Source organism: Heloderma suspectum, chromosome 6 (assembly GCF_057233095.1).
Source record: "Heloderma suspectum isolate Gila_16-S chromosome 6, 16-S_ref, whole genome shotgun sequence".
Lineage (NCBI taxonomy): Eukaryota > Metazoa > Chordata > Lepidosauria > Squamata > Helodermatidae > Heloderma > Heloderma suspectum.
In genome coordinates this window covers 67,255,679-67,275,828 of record NC_139463.1, presented here as the reverse complement: position 1 = coordinate 67,275,828, position 20,150 = coordinate 67,255,679, and the positions used below count along the sequence as shown (strand labels likewise).

Sequence of the window (20,150 nt, the reverse complement as noted above, 5' to 3'; positions counted from 1 at the left end):
GTCACTGGAAGGGTTGCCAGGTTTTTTATGATTTCAGTGCAAACTAGGAAAAAAATGATGTTATTTTCTTGAGAGAAGGAAGCTCATAAATTGTATTTTGGAACTGTGCTAGTTTTGACTGTGTTAGATATGTTTTATACTGATTTTGCTGGCCTGTGGCCATAATAAAGGAATTCCTCCAACAGGCAGCAGTGATAACGCCGAGGAGGAGGGAAGCCACCTGTGGGCCACCACTGAAAAGGGCCTCTAGGACCCACTCATCTGATGGATGTTGACAGCAGGCCCACAAGCAACGCTTCAGAGACAGATCTTAAAGCCCAGGCAGGTTCAGCTGGGTGCAAATGCTCCTTCAAAAAAGCTTGTCCCAAACAGTTTAGGACAGGGGCGGGCAACTTGTGACCCTCCCGATGTTTTGGCCGATAACTTTCAGAGGCCCTAGGCAGCATAGCCAATGGTGAGGGGTGATGGGAGTTGTAGGCCGAGACATCTGGAGGACCACAAATTTAGGGCACTGAAGGTCAACACTAGCACTTTAAACTGAGTGCAGCTGGTACAATATTGGTGTTATATGCTTTGAATGTAAGCAGGCATCCTGGCGGCCACATTCTGTACCAGTTGACACTTCGAAACCATTTTTAAAGGCAGCCCTATGTAGAGTGTGTCACATTAGCCTAGTCTGGATGCAAACGGCCTTAATCATTGTGGCAAGGTCTGCCTTCTCTAGATAGGGTCAAAGCTGGTGAATGAGGCAAAGCTGGTAAAAGGCGCACCTCGCCCTAGTGCCGCTTGCAAGACAGCAGCAAATTACAGACACAGGGATGTATGCCCTCTTACTGCTCCTGGCCTATCCAGAAACTTTTCCTTTCCCCTCCTCACCACCATCCCTGATACTGCTCTTGCAGTGGTCCTATACCAAACCTATTTGCTGATCAGAACCAAGGGAGGGGTGCCTCTGAAGTACTATTGCTCAGGGATGCTGTCCGAACCTTAAACCTGGTTGTGTTAACAGCCACCTCTGCAGGGAAGTCTGACCTGGGAGGCTCTGGCCCACTCAGAAAGAAGCATTCGGCCAGTCAAGCAAGCCAACTGCAGGAGGAAATGCAAGATAGCAACTCTCTTCCCTCCCCCATGCCCCCGCCCCACACACATGAGGAATTTCATGTGTAGCCCCAGCAGGAAAGCAGATTTCATTTGAACATTATAACACTCAGAACTTAAAACATTCAACAGGGGAAGAAACAAAAGAATTATAGAATCATAGGATAGTAGGGTTGGAAGGGGCCTGCAAGACCATCGAGTCCAACCCCTGCTCAATGCAGGAATCCAAGCCAGAGCATCCCCGACAGATGGCTGTCCAGCCCCATCTTGAAGGCCTCTAGTGTGGGAGAGCCCACCACCTCCCTAGGTAATGGGTTCCATTGTCATCAGACAGGTCATCAGACGGCATGCTCCTGGTGGTTCCACATGGACCCATAGCCCAGCTGGAGTCCACCAGGAAAAGAACCTTCAGTGTGGCAGCCCGAGATTCCAATTCCTGGGGACAAAACTGGTGCAGGCTTATGGGGCTTATAGGTACCAGCAGTAGATTTTCCCAATTCCATTGGAACCAATGGGAAGGAAAATTAAACAAACTGGTGAGCAAAAGGAAAGAAAGAAAAATACAAAGCCTCCACCCACATCTTCTGCTCTGGTCAGCATGAGCCCAGTATGTCAGTTCCTCCATCATGGACTCTTCCTTTCCCCTTCCTGGGGTTGTTCTGCTATGTGGATCACCTGCACACCTAGGGTTTTTCAGCAGCAACTGGGATCTTGCGTAGGATGGCTTTTTGAGTAACATGTGTATTGGCCCTAAGGAGGGCAAACCATATGCTGAAATTACAGTCTCGGAGGTGAGCGTATTCTGTGCTCACACTGGACAAGTGTGGCAACTGGTGTCAGGCTGAGAGTTCAATGTCTTGAGAACCCTGGCCTTTCCTTTTCTTTGTAAAGCAAATTACTAGTGCTTAAGCGCTTAAGTTAAACTCAAAAATTTGAATCTCAGGAGAGTGCTGAGTCAACGGGGGGGGGGGGGGGGGCTTCCTTGCTGTGCAGAGCTCTTTGCCCCTCCCCATTACAAGACGCAAAAAAAGGAGATTCGATGTAAATATGCTAGCCTGCACAATTTCAACATGTTACAGAATTTAGGTTGTCTTTTTTAATAAAGCATAAAGTACACCGAGCCCACATTATGGCTCTCTTTTTCCACAAGAGGGCACATTTAGAAATTAGAAATAATTACAGCAATTAGACATCTTTGTGAACAAAACATAATACGTGTATATGCAAACTTACCCCTTTGTTACTCAGGGACACTAAGGCACTGAGAAAAGTTAAGACAGGCAAAGTAAAGGAAGTCTCTTCATGGCAAAAAAAGAAAAATGTTGTTGGCATTATAGTTTCTCTGCATTAGTCTTTTATACTAAGAACCAAGAAGGGATGTGGGCAGTTTGGGGATTCAGTTTTTGCTGGCTAGCCTATTTTTGGCCTTCCTCCCATAGAGATGTTGGAGAAACCCACAGCAGATTCAAATGAGTTCAGATTTCTATGAACTCATTTGAACTCAGATTCTGCAGCAGACTGCCTTTTCTGAATCCCACGGATTCTGGGATTTGCGGACCGTTTTTTAACTGGGGGGGGGATTTGCACAAAATTTGTTTGCAAATGTGCATTAGCGCTAGTGTGCATTAACTAATTCACACTTGTGCAAACACACACTTGCAAACGAATAAAATCCTCACGCAAAAAATCCAATGCTGTCAATCAGTTGACGATGGAACGAAAGACACAATCTGTGAGACGTAGACAAAATGGATTTCACAAAATCCATACATCCCCAACCTCCCACAAAGCCCAGTAGGAGGATCCCAGTTTTCATCTTTCATGCCTCCCCCGCAGTCTTTCCTACCCTGACACTCCTAAGGAAGAAGGAAGGTTAATATTCCAGTGCTATGTGGAAGGTCCACAACCACTCTTCAACCCCGCAGTTCCACGATTCCAGAATGATCTCTAGTCCTTCCTTCCCCACCCCAAGCATTTCTTGCTCCCCTTCAATGGCCAGCCTAGCAGAAAGGGGAGCCCCAGACCACCGTCTCATGCTCAACCCCCTCAAGATTATCCCTCAGACCAGCAAATGAACCACATTGAGCACTGCAATCAGCGTGGTTTCTTCCCTCTTGAGTATATATCCCTACGGGGTGGGTGATAAACTGCGCCTAGCTTTTTTGGTTTCAAGCCCCTTACTGACCCTCTAGGCTCTCAGGTTCTAGAAATGTGGCTTGGCTTGCTTGTAGAAGCCCTCTGGAGCAACCTCCTTTGCAAGCACCTTTTCAGGTGTGGAACCACACTGTTCTTGATGGCACAGGATGACCTATAGCTATAGGGCCATCCTACTCTAAGGCAGTAGCGTCCGTTTCTCCCCGCGCCCCCTGCATGCTTTTGAGTTCAATTTGGGAACAGCTCAGGAACACGTGAATAACAAGGGCAAGTTCCTCCGAGAGAACGTGCTGAGTTTCTCACAATGATCACCAATCGATCAAGCTAGGCGCGGGGCTTCCAGGTCCAAGGACACCACTTCCAGGCAGGCTTCAACCCTGGCATCTCTTTTTTCTGACAACCGGGCACTGCCATCCTTTTACATCCCCCCCCCCACCCCACCCAAGCCACCAGCTCCAGGGCAACCGAGAGTCTGGAACATGCATTCAGAAGTCACCATGACAAGCTGGTCAGAGAATCCAGTTTGGTTCAAAGTATCAGACAAATACAGTGGCTGGAGTGATGGTCCGGAAAGCGAAGCCAAGAACAGCAAGTCTGCATCACACAGCCGTCCGGCGGCCGTGCTTCACGGCAGAAGGATAATACTTGAGAAAGATCTTGGTGGCGATCTCCAGCGTGTTGCCGATAGCCCTGTCTGGGTACCGTTTCCCGTTGTAGATAAATCCCTGCTCCACTCGGAAGACAGCTTGGTTGAACTGGTCCTGGTGGAAAGGTGTTCCTGCGTTGAGGCACTCCACCAAGGTGGAAACAAAGAGGCTCCAGCGCACCCCATAATAGTCCAGCACCAGCCCTCCGAGCTGCTTGTTGGCATAGTCCAAGATGTTGCCGCTGGGACCCCAGAGCGTCAGCTGGTTGCGTGCGTTGAGCTCGTACTGCTCCACCTCTCTGTCACTGGTGGCCGTTGTGCGGGCTGCCTCCAGCCAGTGCCCCAATAAAAAGCGCCTGTCGCTCGACAGCAGGCTGTCCAGGTCCGGGAGGAGGTCATAGATGAGTGTGCCACCAGCTGTGAGGAGGAGCGACAAGTTGCGGCTCTGGAAGGCCCGCACGATCTCCATGTAATGCTCACTGACCAGCTGCTGCACAGCCTGGCGCGTCACATCCACCAGGTCGTAGCAGAAGGCGGTGCTGGAGCCGAGCTCGCTGGCCGCGTGCTGCAACAGCCACCAGGCTTCGTAGACGTCACCCTCGTCATACCACAGCTCTGTGCTCATCCGCAAAGACGGGCGGCGAACGAGCGGGCTGCGGTTGTGGTTGACGCAAGCCCCCGAGCAATTGTAGGCGCTCCGCAGCAGCAGCAGCCAGGCTTGCGCCGCCTGGGTGTTCACAGCGCCATAGCGCTGCACTGCATACTGGGCCGCCCACTGCGGAAGACTCGCCGGCTCCTTGCGCCAGCCCAGGTCTGTCATGAGCTCATACATCACGTCGTTCTGCTCAATACCTTCGGGGGTCAGGCCGACGCCCACCATGGTGGAGTTGCGGAAGCCTCTGGCCTGGAAAGGGCCCTGGTTGATGCTCTCCGCCGTGCCGAAGAGGCCGTGGTTCCCGCCGAAGTTCTGAAGCATGCACCAGATGAAGGGCTGCCCGTAAAAGGACTCCGTCCACGGATAGACAGGCTTGGATTCAGCAAAGAGGTCCAGCACCACCATTCTGCCAAGAGGCACGCCCTGCAGGAGGGCTCGGACTTGGGCGGGCTGCCAGAAGTCAGGCTGGTGTTGGAAAAGCCAGCCTTGCATCAGCCACACAGCACTGGGGTCAACTGTTGGGGGAGGCACAGCTAATTATTACAAGAAAGAACAGAAAGTCCCAGGAAGCAGAGGTGCAAACAGTTCCTTTGATTGACAAACCTGTAACACACTGCAGAGCCTGTACTCTTCTCATTCAGGGAGAGATAAATAGATCTGTAGTCACAGAAATACAGTTCCCTAGGAGTAGTCCGACAATGGAAACCCATGACCAGACAAGTCCATCATGTAGACATAAACTGAGGGGCTAGTGTGGTACAGCAGTGGACTTCAGCTGAGGAGATCTGGGTTCAAATCCACTCAGCCAAGATATTAGCGGTCTTGGGCAAGTCAGAGGATAAACTAGGATAACGCTATGTAAGCTGCTCTGCCCTGAACTCCTTGGCGGAAGAAGGGATACAAGTCTGATTATACAAAATAATTAAGGGGGCAATTCTATGCATGTTTAGACAGAAAAAAGTCCTACAACCCTGGGTTCAAATCTCCACTCAGCCAAGAAATTAGCAGCCTTGGGCAAGTCAGGGGATAAACTAGGATAATGCTATCTATGCTGCCCTGCCCTGCACTCCTTGGAGGAAGAATGGGATACAAGTCTGATTATAAAAAAATAATTAAGGGGACAATTCTATGCATGTTTAGACAGAAAACTATCCTACTACTCTCAGCACGCCCCAGCCAGCATAGTTGGCTGTGGTATACTGAGAGTTGTAGGACTTTTTTCTGTCTAAACATGCATAGAATTACATCCTAAGTGTAGCCATCATCTTGCTTTCAACATCAAAGGTTGCCAAAAATGAAGGCAAGGTAGCCATGATAATCTGTTATGATCAGGACTCTATGAATGTCACATGGCACAAATGTGGAGTTTGAAACCAGGTGTAGAATTCAGAATCCTGAGAATCTCAGCTTCTAATAGTAAAAAAAAAATCTAGCCCTTATGGCTGAGAAAATAAGCTTTAAGGTGTGTGATGAGTACCCAGTTTAGTCTCAAAAAATGGGAGGAGAGGTGAATTGGAGAACTGAGATAATATACGCAAACCACTTTCAGCACTTAGGAAATGTGTTCTGCAACGATGCAAATCCAAAATGACTTCCAGTCCAGTAGCCAGAGTGCATAAGGCTTCATTGCTCTGCTTTGTTTCTGCCCCCCAAATTATGCAGAAGGAAATAAAACCTAATCTGGGCTACATATGAACAGATGAAGCTGCCTTATTCAGAATCAGCAAAGAAACACATAACACGTTGGGATGCGTAATACACAAAATCAGAAAATGACGAAGTTTTTAAAAATTCATGGACAATTGTTACATATGGAGTTTAACCAGTGTTATTAGTGGGTGTTTGTTTCATAGGAAGGGAATCATATTTATTTGCCTTAAAAGGGCCAAAAGGCAGTCTAGTTTTTAATTTAAAATGTTAAAAAAATGGGTTACATGAATTTGTAAAAGCTTTGTAGTTTTCTGATTTTGAATATTACACATCCCAACTTGTTATGTGTGTTTTTCTTTGTAGTTTAGCTGTTGTGTGCCATTTCCTTGTATGTATTATTCATTCAGAGTCAGATCACTGGTAGATCCAGCCCAGGATTGTACTCTTGACTGGCAGCGGTACCCTCCAAGGCATCTTTCCTGTTTGTTGTCCTTCTGCTGGGAGGCAAAGACATATTTATTCCAACTGGCTTTTGGTTTTAATCTGAATTAAGTTTTAATCTGGTTACAGTTTACTCGTTTTTAAATTGTTGTGTTTTTAATGGACAGGTTTTCAATTGATGGTTTTAACGGATGAGTTTGTGTGGTTTAATTATAATTATGTATTTTACTGTTAGCTGCCTTGAGTACTATTTTTTGTGGAAAGGTGGGACAGAAATTAAATAAAGAAACCTCCTAGTCTTGCTAGCAAAGATTCTTTTTTTAAAAGAGATGCCCCAGGGGACTGACATGGGGGGGGGGGGTGTCTTCTGCATACAAAAATAAAAGGGTCTGCTCTGCCACTGCATTGTGACCCCTTACAAAGAAAATAAAATGGGGGAAGGAGGAGGAGGACTAGACGAACCCAAACATCACGGTCCACAAAGCAACCCCAACGATACAATTTTATTATTACTTATTTATTAAAACATTTGTATCCTGGCCTATATCATTAAGATCTCAGGGCGACATACAGATAAAATCAGTTTAAACAGTATAAAACAATAAATAATTTAAACACCTAAAAACATATTAAACTATTAAACAAGCTAAAACCAGTTAAAATCTAGGGATGTACGAAAGTCACTTACCTGTTCGCGGATTATGCTGATGCTGGGAGGGAGGCGCTCCGTCCCTCCCCACGAAATTCTGGCCGGGGGGGGGAGGCGCTCCGTCCCTCTCCCCCCCGAATCCTGGCCGGCCGGCTCCGCTCCGCAGGGATTCTGCGGAGCCGCCGGCCAGCTCTGCCAGCGGCCGGACATCCGGCTGCTGGCTAGCAGGGATGCAAATGGCAGCGGCCGTAGCCGCCGCTGTTTGCACCCCTGCAGTCAGCCGTGATAGGCTACGTAAATGTTTACGTAGCCTATCACGGCTGATTAAAAAAAACAAAAAACAAAACGTGCGTACACAAATGGCGGCGCCCATGGGCGCCGCCATTTGCGTTCCTTATTTTGGCATGTCTTAGTCTACGTAAACATTTACGTAGACTATGGTGAAAATAAGGGGAATGCAAATAGCGTAGACGCTACGCTGTTTGCGTTCCCCTTATTTTCGCCGTAGTCTACGTAAATGTTTACGTAGACTAAGATGTGCCAAAATAAGGAACGCAAATGGCGGCGCCCATGGGCGCCGCCATTTGCATACACACATTTTTTTTTTAATCAGCCGTGATAGGCTACGTAAACATTTACGTAGCCTATCACGGTGTTTTTTAAAATTTAGCCGTGATAGGCTACGTAAATCTTTACGTAGCCTATCACGTTTTGTTGTTTTGTTGTTTTTTTTAAACTTGGAAATGGCGGCAGCGGCAGCTAGTCGGAAGACTGGCCGCCACCGCCGCCAAACCACTGCCGCAGCCGCCGCCACCAGGAAGATCCGCCCCAGGTAAGTCCTGTCCCGGGGGGGGCAGGGGGCCGTTCCGCCACCGATTTCGGGGGGCCGAATGCGCTGGCATTCGGCCTCCCCGAGATCCTTGGCGGAACTTTCGTACATCCCTATTAAAATCTAAAACAATAAAACAGTTAAAACAATGTGCTAGGGAATGCATTTAGCCCTCAAAGGCTTTGGTAAACAGCCATGTTTTCACTTAGCGCCGAAACGAGACCAATGTCTGCGCCAATCGGACCTCCGATGGGAGGGCATTCCATGATCCCAGGAGGAGCCAATCTGCTTCATTGGCATAATTTATTCAGGTTGTGGAATTTCAGCTGCAGAACCATCAGGGTATCTGATGGCTCCCCGCTTCCCGCATGAACCTGTGTGACAATTAACAGTAATTATCGGAGGCCGCCTGTTCAGTGTTCTGTCACCAAGGGAAACACAGCTGGCAGTAGCACGAGACAAGGCCTTCTCAGTGGCAGCACCCCAGCTGCGGAACTCTTTCCCAGTACACCATCACTCTGTTGATGGTTTTTAGGCAAGCAGACAAGATGGTTTTATTTTGCCAGGCTTTTAACAGGATTTAACTGTCTGTTAACTTTGCTGATGGCTGCTTTTGTTTGTTTTTATATTTTGTATTTTGACCTATAAAGCCCTATATGGCTTGGGACCAGGCTACCTGAAAGACTGCAGTCTCCCATACGATCCTTCCCAGGTTTCAAGATCTTTGGGAGAGGCCCTTCTTTCAGGAGGCGTATTTGGTGGCGATGAGCACAAGACAAGGCCTTCTCGGTGGCTGCTCCCAGGCTGTGGAACTCCCTGCCAAGGGTGGATAGTTTGGCTCCCTCTCTGCTGTCCTTTTATCAGCAGGCAAAGACATTTTTATTCAAGTAGGCCTTTGGTTGAGAAGGGGATGGCAGAGGATGAGATGGCTGGATAGCATCACCGATGCAATGAATATGAACTTGAGCACACTCCGGGAGAGAGCAGAGGACAGGAAGGCCTGGCGTGTTATGGTCCATGGGGTCACGAAGAGTCGGACACAACTGAACGACTGAACAACAACAACAACAACAAAGGCCTTTGGTGTGTAAGTTGGCCTGCTGGGTTGGATGCTGTTTCTATTCTGTTATTGTTGTGTTTAATGTATTTGCTTTATTATTGCTTTAATCAAGTTTTTATTTACAATTGGGTTATTGTTCCTACGATTGTACGCTGCTATGAATGCCATTTTCCTGGTAGAAAGGTGGGGTTCAAATCAAATCAATACATCAATAAAACTTATTTCATCAGGCTTTATTGTGGTGAACTGCCTTGGGGGCCCTTACGGGGTCAAAAAGGCAGCATATACATGTTTTTATAAATGAGCAAAATATGGATTAAAAAACAGCCCCTGCATTTTCACAGCCCTTCCTAGGGATTGGCGCACAAGATGGAATTCTCTACAGGGGAGACTCCTCCAGCTTATCACCACCCTACCAATTTACACAGCTACCGAAACTGGCTAAAGCGCCAGAGGCTGGAGAGGACTGGAGCAGAAGGGGGAGCAGAAGCAAGAAAACCCGTTGCATCATACCTCCCGTCATGGAGTGGAAGACAGCCGCGCTGACCTTGGACAGGTAGGCGGGCTCGGAAGAGAGCGGGCGCATCTCGTTGAAGGTGTCCGCGCTGTACACGTGGTCTGTACCGAACTCCTGGACCAGCTCTTTTAGGTAGAGGGTCCCAATGACCTGGAACATGGGATCTTCAGGTGACAAGAGATAGGCGCAAGAGTAGGTGCAGTCGAAGTGACTCCAGCTCCCCAGCTGCGTGGCGTTGACCCGGGGGAAAACCCTAGCATGAAAAGAAATCCAGAAAGGAACTGCAGTGCAAGCTGCTACTTCACATGTGTTGTGAGCGAGCTAAGTGCTGTAAGGTACAGGCTCTGCACGAGGGCTTAGGATCAAGACCAGGAGAAGAAAGCCCCAAAGGCAGAGGACGGGGAGGAGGGGGGGACCCCACCTTTTACTGCTGCACCAAAATCACTCCTGTGGTCAAGCTCGTCCCCTCTACCATTCCACCCCTTAGGGCACAATCGTTTTTCATTTTCTGGGAACTGAACGTGGAGCCAGCACTCCAAGGTCGGTTCTCAGAAAACCGCCTCCCGCCCCTTCCCCTGACGGAAGTGCCATTACGACGCTTCCTATGCACCATCTGGCCTCCCCCCCCCCCCCCGCTCCAAGGTGCCCTGGCTAGACAGCTGAAATTGGCCATCTAGCTGCTAATGCAGGCCAGCCAGAGTGTGGAGGGGAAGATCACATCATTCAGGTGCTGAAGGAGTTGCCCTGGCTACCAGTTGTTTTCCGGGCCAGATTTGAGGTGTTGGTTTTGACCTTTCAAACCCTATACGGCTCCGGCCCAGCCTATCTCAAGGACTGCCTCCGCTCAATAAGATCAGCCTCGAACGGCCTTCTCTCTGTCCCATCAGCCAGGACAGCTAGGCTGGTGAGGACGAGGGAGAGGGCCTTCTCTGTGGTGGCCCCCACTCTGTGGAACTCCCTCCCTACGGAACTCCGCCATGCCCCCTCTTTAATGAGCTTCCGCCACACATTAAAACGTGGTTGTTCAGGTAGGCATTTGGGGTGGTTAGGGTAGTTTTAGAAATATGATGTTTTAATGTGGAATTTTACTGTTTAAAACTGTTTTTACTGTTGTACATCGCCCAGAGAGGCTGGGTACCCAGCCAGATGGGCAATTAAGAAATGTAATAAATTAAAAAATACACGCTCCGCCCACCCTGCACACTGGGTAGTTGGTCACCTCCAAGTTCAAAGGCGGCCGACTATCCCCATAGGATTGTGCCCTCCATCTCTCTTTTGCAATAGGTAGATTCTAAAAAGATGGAAAATTGGGATTATGCCTTCCTGCCTGGAAGCCCCACTCTCTGGTTCAAGAAGGAGGAGGTCTGGCCAGAGGAGCTTAGCAGCAAGGAGGAAAACACTAACTGCTTAGGCGCATGGGCCCTTCTCAATGTTGTTATTTCACTTGGTCTGGAATTCTTACCCAGGAGTTCTCTCCAGTTCCAAGATTTGCTTTCACACATCCTGCCCAGCTTCCCACTGGTTTCCCAAATGCTCAACATGCTCCAGCTGTAGTGAAGCTCCTCATTCTTGAGTCAGAGCCTCTCTCATGTCTCATGGGGAAGGGACAGAGCTAACCAGCAGACCACACTCTTTGCATGCAAATAATCCTGGTGTTCAATCCATGGCCTATCCCAATACAGCTGGCAAAGCCTCTCGTCTGCAACCCTGGAAAGCCACTGCCAGACATACCAATAAGTCTGACATGGTCTAAGGCACGTTCTTATGTTCCTTGCCCAACCCCACTCCTTTCCCTCCTGCAAAGAATGGCCAACCTTAATTCGCATAACTGTCAGAGATGGAATACTCCTAACGCTTCTCTTATTCATATGTTTTGGCAGTGCCCAACAGTCTCCACCTTTTGGGAGGAGGCCATAATACGGATAAATTTTGTACTGGAACACTCTTTAATATTGAATGATACACATGTCCTCCTAAGCTGTTGACTGGTTTCTTGGAAGTTAACGTATGGCCAGTGCAAATGGATGTTCTGAGCCCTCTTGACAGCGAAAAGACTGATATTACAACATTGGAAGCACAGATGTTCACCTCCTATAATGCAGTGGGTGGAAGACCGAACAGCGCTGTCAACATTTGAATGGCTGGTACATAGGCGCCACTCACAAATGGATAAATATATGGATATATCGTCTGCTTTTCTTGAAGTTTATGCATAATCCCTTGTTTTGTTTTCCAAAATGTTGTATTTAATATTGATATTCCTATGCATGTAATTTCTTGCCTCCCCCCCTTTTTTGCATGATTTGTTTTTGTTTTGTTCTGTTAAAAATCACAATAAAGAGATTAATAACAACAACAAAAAGCATGGCCAACCTTTACCTTAAAATGCCTTGGGGGACGTGTCCAGAGAAGGCAGGCAGCACTGTAATCATACCCAGGCTCCGCATTCTCTCCAGGATCCTGTACTGGAAGGCAAACAGGGCAGGGTGGAGCAGTGTAACAAGGCCCACAAAGCATCCATTTTGTGCCCTGCTATCCCCACCAGTTAGCTCCAGGAGGAGGCCCACATTTTATCGAAGGTGTTGTGCATTGTGCAGGCCAAAGCTAGATGCAAGAGAGACATGTCTCCTGACATTTTTTCAACGAGGTCACTGCTTGGGCAGCAGTGGGGGCTATATGGGGGTGCTGAAACCTTCTCCCTGTGTAGCGTTCGGAATTTCCAGTGGCAAATTTGGAGGTTCAGGAGTTCATCATGATAGCCTCCATCCACCCACCGAAAGAGCAGGGGTACATAGCCCTCCTAATAAACCCAATTTATTAGGAGTAGCCAACAGCGATAGAATAGTGAGCTGGTAAAGGCTCACCTCCCTGATGTCAGTTCTTGCCAGTTGACTGGCGGCGATACCTCCCTAGCTGACAAAAGGGTCGTAAACCTCTCCAAGGCTGAGCGAAGGAAAAGGAGACTGAAGCAGGAAGCGTTACCGGTTCATTCAAATCCAGGATGTGGCACAGAGAAGTCCGTTTCCCAGTCCAAAGTCCAACACATGAGGGAACATGAGCAAGGCGGGGGTTAAGGTTCGGAGTCGAGGCGAGGCTGACAAGACCCGGCACGTGACAATGATGCTGTTCTCCAGCAGCCTTGCCCCTGCCTGCTCCCGGCTTTTAACTGCCATGTCCTGAAGCAGCGGCAAGTAATCAGTCTCTTGCTGCCGAGAGCCTCTCTGTCTTAAGTGGACAGAGGCCCGCCCACGTTGTTCTTTCACATGCAGCCACCTTCACTCTGCTGGGGTCAGTGGCATTTCGCCCTCTGCATCCTCTGGGGAGGCTGCAGTCAGGCAAGGAACATCCACAGGAGGTGAGGGGGCTCAGGATCCTTCTGCGCTGGTTCCTGCCCCTGGATCTGGAGGCTGCCATTCCCCTTCATCCTTGGGGGACTCCGAGGAAGGCATGACACCTGATCAGCCATGAAGTTCAATGGGTAACCGTGGGCAGGTCACTATCTGAGCCTCACTTACCTTATGGAATTATTAGGAGGATAGAGTGGAGAAACCCACAACCCATGCGTGCCACCCTGAGCTCAACGGTGGAAGGATTAGAACACAAATATGAATAACATTAAAGCACCACAGAGTACCCAGCTGGCCTTTTCACATGCTGGTGAGTCTCATGTAGAACCATTTGCATAACAGATTATAGGACAACTGTGTTACAGTCTAACACAACCTTCTCCAACCTGGTGCCCTCCAGATGTGCTGGATGACAACTCCCAGTCTCCACCAGCCAGCCATGTAATAGGAGTCATCATCCAACACATCTAGAGGCCATCCAATTTTACTTCAGCACCAAGTAAAAACATGGCTGTTTACCAAAGCCTTTGAGGGCTAAATGCATTCCCTAAAGCAGCACACTGTTTTAATGGGTTTATTGTTTTATATGTTTAATTGGTATGAGCTTGTTTAATGGTTTAATATGTTCTAAGTGTTTAAATTATTATTTTATACTGTAACATATCGTAGGGGTTGGTCTAACATATCTTTACATATCTGTAAAGAACAGGGGCTGGTCTAACATAGGGTTGGTCTAGCATATCTTTCCTGTAAAGAATAGGAGTTGGGCTAACATATCTTTCATATCTGTAGTTAATCTAACATATAGTTAGTTATCTACATGTAGGGGGTTGGTCTAACATAGCTTTCATCTCTGTCTAACATAGCTTTCATGTAGGCGTTGGTCTAACATATCTGTCATATCTATATAACATATCGTAGGGGTTGGTCTAACATATCTTTACATATCTGTAAAGAATAGGGGCTGGTCTAACATAGGGTTGGTCTAACATATCTTTCCTGTAAAGAGCAGACCCCTTCATTCCTTTTAAAATAACTCAGGAAAGGCTCTTGCCAGGTAAATGTATTACAGGAGACGTCATCGCTCCTGCTCTGAAGAAAAGGCCAGAGCTGCGCATCGCCTCATTGTGACTCTCAGCCCCCGTCCCTCTCCTGGAACAGCTGTTAGCCCCACCAGCAAAGAATACAGAATCTCCACCACCACCCCCATCCCGGACTGTGTTTTATAAGCGAATGGGGCAGACATGTGATCAGGCAACCATGGCTGCCCTGATGTCTACCTTGTCCTTCACTAGCATGAGTGGTGCACCCCCTTCAAGTGGCCTGAGACAGTGGTGTGTATTTCTGCACAGACTAACATATGGAAGGAAAACCCAAGTTCCAAAGGCAAGAACTAAAACACAGCAGGAAGACAAGAAGCACCCCAACTGCCAGGCCACTGGCCCCGGCCCGCCACCAGGTACCTGCAAATAGAGCTGCTTCAGGTGCCACGAGAGAGGCAGCGGCCCTGCCCAGGTGTGCAAGTTCCCCATTCGGTTCCATGCAAGAAAGGCCGGGCCAGTGAAATACTCGTCAATTTCCGACTGGTTCAGGCCCAGGGACAAATACACCTGGAAACAGAGAAGCGGGATGCTGAGCTTGAATTGCTGCAAACTGGTTTGGGAGACAATTTTTGTATCAACATATGGTTGCAGCTGTAATAATATGCTAAATAAAAAATAAATACTCAACCCGCTGCCAGATGGCTTCCTGCCCAGTGAATGCCAGTGCCATGTTGATACCATGGAGTGCCATCCAATCAATCTCCCGTTCCCAGCGGTCCCAGTTCCACCACACATATGAGTAGCTCTGAGTGCAGACATTTTGATAGAAGCGGAACCTGGGAAGAAAGGTTAACAGAGACAAGAAGTCCTTGCAGGTTGTCTTCCTCAACAGTATGCAGCTTGGCTCACTTGCTCGAGACATCTGGAGCCATTTGCCATTTGCACATTTCTTTTCTGCAGTGCACCTGCTGTCTTTGTTTGAGGCACACTGCAGCTAGGATTACGTTGGTGCATGGGGAAGCCTGCCCCTCAGCAGGGAGCTAAACTACATGGCCTTTTCATCACTTCCAACATTAAGATTTTGATACATTTTAAGAGCACTCTGCCTTTCCCCCAAGGAACTGTCGTTTTTGTAAGGCCCAGTAGCCATGGATGCAACTGATATCTTTTCTGCTCCTAATACAGTCTAACCTAATTCTTCCACTCCATGTTAACAAGCTTACGAACTGCAACCTGGGGCTTCTTCATCATCCATAGCAATATCTTCTCTCTTCACCTCCCTTTTCATTTTTGTTGGTTTTTGGTCTTTTGCTTAACATCCTGAAGAAGAGTTCTGATGAAACTGAAAGCTTGCTTCCTACGTTATGACATCTCCCCCCCCCGCCCCCCAAAATTAGGGTGCTGAAATCAAAAAAGCTTTTTTGCGGCGGGAGAACAGGACTAGATTGGAGTGTGAAAGAATTTGTGTACGAGTCCAGTTCTAGTACTGAAAACAAACTCCTGGGCTGAGCATGTGCTCAGAGGCACCTTGTTCTGCAATCTTATGTCCACCTTCTTGAACGGCTATTTTTTGCACCTCATTCTGGGGTTGGTGGACCTCAGGGGTTTCAGCAAAAAATACTGTAGATCAAGGAAGCCTAAAGTCTGCCCACCCCATGCCAATCCTTTTGTTTCCCAGATAGCCATTTTAGTAGTTGCGCTAGTCCAGGGCCAGGTAGGTAGGGTGGGGCAGGAAGGTCTTGATACTGCTGATGAGGATAGGGTCATATTTAGTGTTATTGCACTCTTCGATCCACACCTGACATTCACAGAGCCTTGCATGGAGGAGCTGTGCTTCCAGTCACGCCAAATTGCTGCATCCACACAACACCCATAACTCACAAGGCTGCCTATTAGCTACCGGGCCATGTTCAAAGTTTTGTGGTTGACATTCAAAGCTCTAAATAACTCGGCGCCAGGATACCTAGATGACTGCTTCTCCTAAACACACCAACTTGACACCTGAGATCTTCTGAGGAAGCCTTATTGGTCATTCCACGAGCAATAGCGTGTCATCAGGTAACAGCACGTAAGCGGGCCTTCTCGGTGGTGGCACCCTCCCTCTGGAACACTCTCCCACTGCAGATCGAGAGGCAAAACTGCGGCAAGCTTTAAATGACTCCTGAAAACACATTTCTTCACTCGGGCTTTCCCTGCAGCGTAACTGATCACGACACAGCTCCACTTTACTGATTTTGCTGTAATCTTTTAAAAGTATTGATTGCTTTATACTGCTTTTATTTTGGTTTTTGTATTGTACTGTATGTGTTTTTATGTAAGCTGCTTGGAAATCCTGCGATGTCAAGCAGTACAGAAGCAGCTTAAATAAAATAAACGATCCACATCGCTTTTGCTTTGTCCAGCAGGCCGTAGAACAGGGTGGTAGAAGTGCTTGAGTGATGATAAACGTGCAGAAGCGGTAAACGGTGCAAGCATGCTTAAGAAAGCAACATTGCTACGATCATCACAAGAACTTCAGATTAGCTGCCGGGCCACGGCCTTGCCTTGGGGTTGAAGCGATCCTAGAACTCCTTTGTGAGACAGCTGCTTTCCGCAGGGCCCCTGACACACCACCAACCTCTTCCTTACAATGTGGCACAGTCAAGTCACACAAGACTCTCTTTCACCCGGCCAACCCCTGTATTTTCACCGGGACTTTTGTCCGCCTACAAATCAAGGGACAGCTTCTCTAACGAGGCCCTGGGTCCCATCCCCCCACCCCAAAACGTCTGGGCTAATTGAGTTGATCTCTGAAAGGGCGAGACTGACGTGACATCCAACATGCAGATGGATCATCACGGTGACTGCTAGACCCATTCGAGTGGCATAGAAAGGAAGGGAAAAAACCAGGGACACACACACACACACACACACACACACACACACTCTCCTTCCCAAATCTGTTTGGCAGCCCTCTGTGGAGTGCTTGATTTTCCCCAACCCCCAGCAAATCATTTGTGATTGAAATTGATTTACTACTACGATTTTTTAAAAAGTAGTATATACCGTACAGAATGTCCTAAGAATGGGAAAAGGGAATCGGTATTTCCCCGCACTCCATTTTAGGTTAAATTAATCTTGAAATAATAATCCCCAGCTAAGTAATAATCCCCTGCTAAGAGTAACCTACATGCTGTACACAAAACTGATGCTGCCCCTGCTTAGCATCTGTGCTTTACACTACATTTCAGACTCTGTGTGTGTGTGTGTGTGTATGCACACCAAGGCTGCCTCTGAATTAGCTTTGGCCAAGGCCTCGAAAGTTTTCTGGGCACTTCTGAGAATGTGAATACCATGCAGCACCATTTAATCACTCCATTAGAAATTGCAAAGATCTTTCCACTTGGCTAGAAAAGGGGTTGGGGATGCTGCGGGCCTTCAGATGTTGCTGGACTCCCAACTCCCATCAGCTCCAGGCAGTGTGGCCAACGATCAGGGATTATGGGAACTGCAGTCCAACCGCTAGAGGGCTACAGGTTCCCCATCCCAGGCCAGACAACTAACATTAAAAAGCACACATGATTTGCACGTCACTTATGACTGTCCCTGCTTTCTAGATACGGGAATCAAGGATGAACAAAAGCGGACTTTTGCAAGACTTTCCTGTAAATTAATGCCATAGGGAGATTTTAGCTGTTTATAAGCACCAGTGTGCACAACACTTTACAGAACAACATAACCAAAGGGTGGGTCCCTGCCTCAAGGAGCTTACAATCTAAATGTAAGATGATATGACTTCACACAACTGCCTCTCCACCCTCAAGTCTTGAAAGCACATGTCTGGAAAGGCCGTGCATTGCACGGACTAAGCCTCACCCCACACTGACAATATGGTCCCTTCACACATGCTTTCAACAAGGGACGGGCTTTGTGTTAACCCCCCCCCCCCCCTTGAGAGCTAGTAGGGGCAGCTAAAAGCTCTAAACCAGGATGTCACCAGTTAAATTTCACTTAAGCCACTCTTTCACAGCATCAGCCTATTATTTACAATATCAAGATAGCCCTGACCTACCTTACAGGGTTGTTGTAAGGATTACTGAAAACATATGTGAAAGACTTTGAACACTCCGAAGTGCCATATAAGGGCTAACCATTATTATTAAAAAACTAGACCAGGGCAGGTGATGGGAGAGAAAACAGGGGAGAAGAAGGAGCTGGAGTTTGAAGGAAGAGAATGCTTCTCTTGGGTGAGGAAGTTTTTGATGTCAAGGCAGTATTCAAACATACAGTCCCCAGCAACATCCTGAATCGATATGGTGGCGGGAGGATTGGGCTATGCATGTTTTTTTCCTAACTATAATAATCAGCTCCAAGTATTTTCTGCAGGCCACGTGAGATTTTCTTTTACATTTAGTCGCCGGGTGTGGGGCGAGGCTTTCTTAAAATATGGGGTTTCTAATAGATCACATTTATTTTTATATCACAATATTTGTAAACTTTGTCACCTAACCTGAGGTTTTGTAGATGGGGCAAGATATGCAGAGTTAAATTCACACACACACACGCACACACACACACAGCTTGTTCCATATAGCACCATCTGGAGCCAAATGACCCCTGTGAAGTAGACCTCTAAAACTGAAATCAATCATCCCTCCCCATTCTGGAAGGAAATGCACTTTTGTTCTAAAATAAAAGATGCCTGTGCTCCAGACCACTTAGAAGTCATGCCTTTGTACCTGAAAGCCCTGTACAGCCACACTTGATTTGCTCCGGGAGAGTGCGCAGGACACGAAGGCCTGGCGTGCTATGGTCCATGGGGTTACGAAGAGTCGGACACGACTGAACGACTGAACAACAACAACAAGAAGTAGAAATTTATTTACAAGTGGAGGAGAAATCACTTTGCACATGTTCAGAGGTGCTTCAATTTATAACAATGTTGTTGTTCTTGTTGTTATTACTATTCATGCGCCCCAGGGCTAAGCCCTGTCACACTATAGGGTTGAGACTTGGAATTAAGCTTGCCAGGTTGTTTCTGCACAGAGACTCGCCGCCTTAAACAACTACAAGGCAGTCAGAAATTTGACAAGTACTCCTTTCCCAGCTACTCACATCGCCACGCCAAGAAAAGCTGCACCTGCTGGATTTCCTTTCAACACTGAAGCGCTTAAAGTTTATTAACAACGCGGCAAACCCCCTTGGAGACGAGCTTTGCTTTCTGGACATGCTCACAGGTCATTATGAATTATTATTATTATTATTATTATTTACTTCCACGTGTCAGGGTGGAAGCCGGACGCGCCCCTGTTTAGCAGCAAAGGCAGGAAAGGAAATCCTTCGCTCTCCCCCGACGTGGAATCACCTGTTGGGGCTGGTGACGAGGATCTCGGTGGGCACAGGCGGCAGGCGATCCGGCAGTCGGAGCTGCGCCCCGGACCAGGAGACGTGGCAGCCGCAGAAGTCTTTCAGGTAGCGGTAGGCGCCCGAGGCGGCGGCCACCCCGCTGGAGCCAGCCACGTCCACGACCCCCGGCGCCCCCGAGCGCAGCCGGTACGTGTCGAGCCCGCCGGGCCCGGCCAAGGACCGGTTGACCGACACCGAGAAGGCGGAGGCAGCCCGGGGGCCCAGCAGCCGCTGCAGCAGCTCCCGCGCCGCCGCCGCCTGCCGCGCGCCCGCCGCCTCCGGTTGCAGACGGGCGAGCGGCTCCCACGCAGGCCGGGGAAAGGCGGCGGCGGCGGCCGCCACCGTCGCCCAGACAAGCAAGACCCGCAGTCGCGCCATGGCAAGGCCCCGCTGGGCGCCCACAGCGAAGCCGACATTCCAAGGGGCGGCGCTCTCCCGCGCGCCTTAGCCAATCGCCGGCCGAGCAGCGGCTACGCGTCTGCCTTTCGAGCCAATCGGGCCCCGGGCCGCGCCCCTTAGGCATGCTGCCGGGGACGGCCCTCTGCGAGCGGAGGTGTCGGCCTTTGAACTACACAGAGTTCTTCAGTTCAGGCGTATTTCAAGTGAGCATTGTTCGGAAGCTGGGGAGGAGGAGGAGGCGCTCGGTCCTCTGAGCACGGGCACCCTCCTCCTCCTC

At 48.6% G+C, this 20,150-nt stretch overlaps 1 protein-coding gene across 1 annotated transcript; it reads right to left on the bottom strand.

Moving 5' to 3' along the window:
- Positions 1-2,141: 2,141 nt before the first annotated feature.
- Positions 2,142-19,900, bottom strand: NAGLU (N-acetyl-alpha-glucosaminidase). Its single transcript, XM_084804705.1, has 6 exons — positions 19,434-19,900; positions 14,778-14,925; positions 14,510-14,656; positions 12,079-12,164; positions 9,696-9,952; positions 2,142-5,068 (listed from the first exon to the last, which is right to left on the bottom strand). Exons 1-6 carry the CDS (start codon positions 19,850-19,852, stop codon positions 3,852-3,854), a joined length of 2,274 nt encoding a protein of 757 aa, XP_084660831.1. The 5' UTR covers positions 19,853-19,900; the 3' UTR covers positions 2,142-3,851.
- Between the last annotated feature and the right edge of the window lie 250 nt (positions 19,901-20,150).